General features: G+C 33.4%; 1 protein-coding gene across 2 annotated transcripts in view; it reads right to left on the minus strand.

The window, feature by feature from the left end:
* Positions 1-3,727, minus strand: part of LOC133334553 (arfGAP with SH3 domain, ANK repeat and PH domain-containing protein) — a 73,053-nt gene extending 69,326 nt beyond the window's left edge. For both annotated transcript variants that reach the window (XM_061542868.1, XM_061542867.1), the window contains exon 1: positions 3,530-3,727. In XM_061542868.1, coding sequence (XP_061398852.1) covers positions 3,530-3,661 — 132 coding nt within the window. In that variant the 5' untranslated portion in view covers positions 3,662-3,727. The remainder of the gene's footprint in view (positions 1-3,529) is intronic.
* Positions 3,728-8,219: the final 4,492 nt, after the last annotated feature.

An 8,219-nucleotide genomic window follows, 5' to 3' on the forward strand; every position in this document is an offset into this window, starting at 1 on the left:
CAGAAAAATGTAAAGATGGTGCAGTAAGTGTGGAAAGAAATAAAGAATCTGGAAGTAAAAAGTCGAGGTCCACTGTGCGAAAACGGGTGAGAGTGAGTCACCTTTCCATATACCGTTGGAAAGGACATTAAAAGGACTTTCAGAAAATGTATTGGGTATAGCCCTAAATATATTAGAAATATCCATATACGGTCCTCTTAGTAAAATATTTAAGAAAAAAATGCATAGTAAAATGTTGGGGCCCACTGTGCGAAAACGGGTGAGAGTGAGTCACCTTTCCATATACCGTTGGAAAGGACATTAAAAGGACTTTCAGAAAATGTATTGGGTATAGCCCTAAATATATTAGAAATATCCATATACGGTCCTTTTAGTAAAATATTTAAGAAAAAAATGCATAGTAAAATGTTGGGGCCCACTGTGCGAAAACGGGTGAGAGTGAGTCACCTTTCCATATACCGTTGGAAAGGACATTAAAAGGACTTTCAGAAAATGTATTGGGTATAGCCCTAAATATATTAGAAATATCCATATACGGTCCTTTTAGTAAAATTTTTAAGAAAAAATGCATAGTAAAATGTTGGGGCCCACTGTGCGAAAACGGGTGAGAGTGAGTCACCTTTCCATATACCGTATGGAAAGGTGACTCACTCTCACCCGTTTTCGCACAGTGGGCCCCAACATTTTACTATGCATTTTTTTCTTAAATATTTTACTAAAAGGACCGTATATGGATATTTCTAATATATTTAGGGCTATACCCAATACATTTTCTGAAAGTCCTTTTAATGTCCTTTCCAACGGTATATGGAAAGGTGACTCACTCTCACCCGTTTTCGCACAGTGTACCTCGACTTTTTACTTCCAGATTCTTTATTTCTTTCCACACTTACTGCACCATCTTTACATTTTTTTGTGATTGTAGTTAGTTAAATACTCCAATAAAAATTATAAAAATAATATTTTTTTATCATTTTTTCTTATACATACATCAATTTATTACTAATTGTATAGCATTTATGTGTTCTAAATACGAATTTAATTATGTTATACTGTGTACCAAAACTGTTATACTGGCCGCAACACCAAAGGTGGTGTGCGTCTTCGCTAAAAAAAATTCGAATTTATTTTCACACACATTTTGATAAAAGGGAAAAGTTAAGTACACAAAAATATCCTCATTGTTATGACTTTCTAAGTATGTATGATTGTGTGTGTGCGAGTTTGTGTCGAGTGTTTATTAAAAAAAATGAAAACAACAAGACAAAACAGGTGTATTGCATGGTCTTGTTTATCGGCCTTTCAAATCAGAAGTAGTGTTTATAAGCGCAAAATACAAAAAAAAAACAATGTTGATGATGATCAGCTGCCGTAGTCTCGTAAGGAAACAGCTGATTTTCTTAATGTAATGCGAAGAAGTAAACTTGATATTTAAATATTAGGGATAATTTTATAATAAATATCAAGGATATTAATTAAATGCATCAATATATTAAACAAATACAGCAATTATTAAACAGAAGAGCAGTACATAATGTAAAATTCTGCCAAAGGATGAAAACAGAAGAATGTAGAGTAAAAACTGCACAATAGATGGACGTTCAAGTGGCGCAGTCTAACAAAATAAAGCATTGCATGAAAATATTATGTCACTGTCCCATGTCTAACAACACCCTTTTTTACAGAATTTTACTAAACATTTTAATGATATGCCAATAGAAAAAAATAACAAACAAATGTTCGCCTGAAAGAACCGAAGAACTCTGTGGTGTACGAGTGATCTTGCGGTTTCCAGGCTGCATACTGACTATATTAAGGTAGCTCTCTTGATATCTGGAAGTCTCGATAAATTTTCCAATTATACTTGACTTGATCGACAACTTAAAAAATTTCTGATATGGCTAAAATGTGCCTCATCGAAATATTTGCTTTAGACACCATGTTTCTTTACACCAAATTCGTTTCCGATAATTTGGAGTCGATTTACAAATGTCCGTCTGTCTGGACGGCTGGGAGTAACCGATTTCATCCAAACTTTGCACATCGTCATTTTTCCTCCAAACTTAGTTCCACTGAATCCACTATTTCTGGTACCTCCTACACAAAAAAAATATTATCCAAGTTGAACCAAATTTTGCACAAACTATTATCTTTAACAAGCCTAGATCAAGTCCGATGATCTGACCCATTGGTCCTCTCCTTCTGATACATCCCCCAAAAAGCGTCACAATTTTCAATATTTCAAAATCCAATATCAGGCAAATGAAATGAAAATGAAAGGATACCTTTAATAATGAACGAGGATTCAGACAAGGTGACAGCTTGTCGTGTGACCTTTTTAACATCCTGCTGGAAAAGGTCATACGAGAGGCAAAGGTGAACAGAAATGGCACTCTGTGCACCAAACAATACATGTTACTTGCCTACGCCGACGACATCGACGTAATGGGCCGAAGATTGCGAGCGTTAACAGCCACCTTTCAACAAATTGAGAAGGAGCCTGCCGAAGTGTGTGATAAATACAACTAATAACATGAGCTTTGAAATCCCGAAAAGAATAGTGCTGGCACAGATACTACTATGGTCTGATGGCTCATGATGAAGGGGAAGGCCACATATCGGAACAATGGCTTTCAAATTGGAAGAGCTGTGCACAAAACCGACGCGCCTGGAAATCTTTTTTAAGCTTGTCTTATGGAACAAATTTTCTGTCACACGCCAGCTAAGTAAGTAATCAGCATCAAAAAAAAACTACTAGCTGTAACTATTTTCAAATGTATCTTTTTAAATGTCTATATCCATGTAATGAACCCCGGGCCTTAAACTGAGACTGAGAGATATTCAGTATTATGTACAATTTCTTTAATTTTAATACGAAATTTCTTATTTCATGTTTTGAACCGATCGATTTTGCCACCAAGATTATATTGTTAAAGGGGAGACACATATGGGTATATCAGGCATGTCAAGTTGGTTTTTTTTGTGTAAAAAAGGGAACTGCTACCAAATTAAATTTTGCCTTTTTTGGTAGTCAATTTTGACTTAACCCTGTAGCCGGCAAGCCCGCCTTTAGACGGTGTGCAGTAAATATGCAATGCAGAATTATTTATTAAAAAAAGTTCTAACGGCAAATATCAGTTAAGATATGATGATATGATTCTCTTGCCAGAATAAACAGGGAGTGCAAATTTCTCGATTGATTAAAATTTATTAGCGCCAGAATACTTTTTTAAAAGAAGTTACTAAATAAATAGGCCGGTTACAGGGTCAAAGAGGTATACCTGAAATTCTCGTATTTTTCTGCCTCTAGAATTTTTCCTGTGACCTTGAAAAGAGTCTTCGAATGTGAAAATTATTTGTTTATGAAAATTATATCTCCACAATTTTCCATTTGCCTAAATACGAGGAACATTTGATACATGTATATCATCATATATTCCTCAATGTCATTTCAATCTACAAATAAATTGAAATGCATAAAACATTCTTAAAATTTTTAAATCTATGCATAAAACACAAAAAAACTTACCTCTTCCAATACTGCTATTGTTTGACGGCATGCCGGCATCATGCGGGATGCAAATGTTGATGTTGTCGGAGAATTGTAATCATCTCGGGTTTCTTCAACAAATTCGGCAATATTCATAAGTGCAGGCGGCATTTTTTCACAATAGAAATTAGAATGTGCCCAAGGCACACTCTATCAGATTTACACCGTAGGGTGTCCAATATCTCTATGTGTGTGCAAAGTAGTTAGTTGTATGGAGGGGCCCAGCCGCTGCTTTTGAGACGGCTATTGTTGATGGCCCGTTCTTGGTTGTTTTTGTTGTTGTTTATAATGTCAAATGGGAAATTAAAGCGCGCGTAAAAATTATAAAAACAGCTGGTTAACACACGTTGGTGTTAAGGGGCGGGCGGGCCAGCAACAACTTATGGTGACAAAAATAATGCAAGCACAAACACACACAATTTTGTTATTGGTGTAGTCACAAAACAATGGAAAAGAAAAAAAAAACAAAAATAAATCATTACACATTCAGACAATAACAAACAGTAGAAAAATTATTATTATTTTTATTATTCTTAATTTTGTTTGTGGTTTTTGTTTTGTTTTATTTGTTTGTAAAAGCAAAGGACACTGACATCTAATGTAAATGTGTTTTTGTTCACTTCTCTCATAACAAAAAGACGTAATTTATGACAAGACGCGATCTCTTTCATGTGCACTCTCTGTAAATCTCTCTTTGTGTAGCTACCACTCAAGTGCTACTCATGAGCAAGGATAGTCATGACGACGTTATTGCGACATTGAATTATTTTTTAATGAAATCAAACACAAACAAACAACAAAAACGAAGGATTAGCACAAATGTAAATTTAAACAATGTAATGTAAATATAAATCGTTGATTTACACTTTAGAATCAATGACACTTTAGAAATGCAATATAAAAACAATTACAAAAAATATATGAAGAGTTAGCACTCATGTATGAATAAGCTGGGTAATTTTTTTCTTTTGTGGTTTCTATTGCTTTTTACTTTATGGTTTTACATTGATTTGTTTTGCTTTGTCAATGATATTGACAGCTATTAATAACTTGCATTTGTAATCGATATTTTTTTATTATTTCACAATTTTCTTTGTATGTTTACCAAGATTTACAACAAAAACACCAGTAAACTTTAAAGATTCTTTGTATTTATTGTTTTTTCTTTTTCTTTTTGGAGATGACAGAACCCAGCTAAAACATCAACAACTATACAATACAACAACACTTGGCACTGCTATTGCTTTGACTGCTAGCTGCCTGCCTGCCTGTGTGTTTTGTTGTAAAAAATTGTTTCTATTTTGTTGTTGCTGCTGCTGCTGCGTCGTTGTATTTCTTCTTGTTGTCCGAACAGCAACACCCATTTTTTGCCTCCACTTCGTTCCAAACTTTATAACAAAAGGAGTTTTATTTCCAAAAATTTTAGTTATCAATATAAAAACATAAGACAATAGAACGCCAAACACACTCACTGTACTCAATTTCACACCGCTAAACGCGACACTACAGCATATTTTCGTAATATATTTATTAATATTTTCCTTTTTAGCTGTTTGCATTCATTCTCTGTTGTTTCTTTACACTTTTTTGTCGGAAAACCACTTTACAATCGTAGGGAACTAATTTTCGTTGCTCTTTTCTATTTGTTAAATAGCGATTTATGTTTACCACATTTTCTTATTTGATTTATTTCTTCACTGATTTTATAGATTTTATTATTTTCCTTATTAAATTTTATTTAAAATTATACATTTATTCTCCATTATTTCCTTCCTTTTTCTTTAGAATGTGAATGTGGCAGAGAACCGAGCTATACTAAAATCACAGGCAGCGGCGGCGTTGCTGTCGCTAAAATTACCGGCGTCCAAGTGGTATTGAGCGGGCGCCCATTTGTGTTCTATGTAAACAACGGCGGTGTAGAGAGATGCCACATCATTGTTTATTTTTTGTATATCTGGGGATATCAGAGGTATTTGATCAAAATAAGGAAATAAATAAAATTTGTAATAGAAATTATATGCGGAGTACAACCTATAATTTTTACTTGTATGACATTTCATGCCGTCATTCATCAGGCATTAAATGCAAAAATAAAATTTATTATATTATTATAATACTCAAAAAACATTAAATACATATCAAAAGGAGAAATTGTTATTAAAAATTATTATTATAATACAAAAATTTAAAAACAAAAATGCATAACATTTTATGGAATTGTTTTTGCAAAATAGTCAGGCTGAATCCCAGTTTGTTGTTTTTATAAAAAGCAACTATTTATTAGTGGGGAATGTATGGTATTGTTTGTAAATGTCTTGTTAACCTCGAAGTGAGGCTCCAGCGAAATTCTCATGCAGTTTATGCCGTTGTCAGCTAAGTACTTCGCTTTGTTACAAGAGACATTTGGGTATGAAAGGTTTTTTGTATAGAAGCAATAGCTTCTGGGGAGAATATCCCAACAAAAAACTAAGGGAACTGATGAGGATCAGTGGCGTGATCCGAAAATAGTCTTCCCTGCCTTACCCCTCGGCAAACAATGCTAATAAATAGTTGTTTTTTATAAAAACAACATTTTATACAAATGGTATCCCAAATAAACCGCCAACACTACTGATTTTATGGAATTTATTTGTCAAACAATTTGAAATTGATAGGTGAGTTCCAAATTAAAAGTAATTATGCCATGCTTTCCAAGCAGTCACTCATGTTACAATAATGTAAGGTAGGGCAGCTAGAGTTGAATAACAAAAAAAGCAACTATGTGGGTGGTGGCTTCTTCTGTCAAATATAAAATAAATATACGCAACAAGTGGTTGTGTTTATTTGACATTTTTTCAACACATAACGAAAAACGTGAAAAATGAATGAAAGGTTATGATTTCATTCCAAAATCCAGTAGGGAATACCATGAAATATTTGTTTCATCCACAACAAAGTAATTACTTCCAGACGGTCGAGTTAAAAACATAATTTTCATTTCAATTAAATTAGAATATATTTAAATTTATTTGTCATAGTATTCAAAACAATACACATACATACACAAAATATGCATTTGATATGATTGAACAAGCCACCTTAAAAAATGTAATAAGTTTAATCTATGCCCTACCGTATAGTAATTATACCATGCAGGCACTTTGAGTAAATTGAATACGAGAGGACATTTAACAAAAAACAATTTCGAATTTTATGCACAACCAATTTTTCTGTTGGGTCATTTTTAAAAATATAATTTGTCATATTTATACTGACAAGAATATTACGTTGGAATCAAATGAGCTGGGTTTTGCTGTTATAGTACGTTTACATTTAACCGGATTTCGTTAACCCAGTGGGTTTCATTTGTCAATTCCTTTGCATATATGTCAAATATATCCTTATAAAGTAGGTTAACCCGGTAAAAAGTTCTGGTATATGCCTTTTACCTTAATAATTGCACCATGCAAAATTTAAATAGATAATTATAGTTTGGTTCCTGAACTTAATCTGCTAATTTTACAAGTTTTGCAACTTTTTGCTCCAAAAGCGTACCTGTATCCACGATTTTTAAGTATTTCCTAATCTAATTTTGGCATATTTACTAGGTTTGCGTTCCCGAACTTTTCAAATTATTTTGTACTCTGAGAGCGATTTTGAAATGTTTCCCTTTTACTAGCATTACTATAAAAAAGGACTGGAACAGGCCAAGGGCTATTTCACTCATATATAATAACCACCCTGTGTTTAATCGAAACAGGGTGATATACTAGGGAACGCTTTTGACTTTAATAGCATTTACACTGCGTGTCCCCATAGATAAACTCAAAGTTACTGTTTAAAAAAAAATTAAAGACGTTGAAAATGATATTTTCTAAAAACAATTCAAATTAATGTTTTACTTAGCATCAAATTTAAAATAATAGAACATATAACAAATTATTGTATTTTTCAATTAATTAATCAATATTTGTATTAATTCCTTTCATTTCTACTACAACAGTTCCTTTTTTAATTCGCCATTCATAAAATTCAAAATTTGTGCTGTTTAGAATACAACTTTGAAAGGTGCCACACGTTTGGATGTCTGCTTGTTGAGGTGAAGGCATATTGCAGATAGAGGATACGTAGTCGAGAGACCAAAAAAGCGACTTTTCCATTTTAGCCTCCGACTTAAAAGTCGACTTTTAGACTTTAAAGTCGATTTTTGACTTTTACCGACTACGTGAATATACACGCAATAACATTTCAATTTGGCTCGGTTCTCTGAGTGCAGCTGCTGTGAGTGTATGTGTTGTAAACAATACACGGTTCTCTCCCAATCCCACCTCAATCGTAAACTTTCCTTCATTTTGTCTTCTCCACCCATTCGATGGAACGCTTTTAAATTTTTCTTCCGTCGGTGCCAGAACAGCTGAAACCTAATTCCTTCATTTGTTTTGATTCCCCGATTTGTCCGATTTTTGACCTAAGATACACTAATATTAATCTTTGTTTGTTTTGATTCTAGCTTTATCAGTTACGTTTTAAAGCTATTTCGTCCAATACCGCAACGCCGTTAAAATTTTAAGAAACGGCATTGTAATTAAAAGGAACGAAAGCACGCCAATCAAAGAATAAACTCCTCTCAAAAATCACGCGTTTGTTGCTAAAGCGTAAGGCAAGGCAGATTAGAGAGTATTTTTTTATT

The sequence above is a fragment of the Musca vetustissima genome, unplaced genomic scaffold (assembly GCF_032173495.1).
Source record: "Musca vetustissima isolate MV318-11 ecotype Yass unplaced genomic scaffold, APGP_CSIRO_Mvet_v1 utg4378, whole genome shotgun sequence".
NCBI classification, from domain to species: domain Eukaryota; kingdom Metazoa; phylum Arthropoda; class Insecta; order Diptera; family Muscidae; genus Musca; species Musca vetustissima.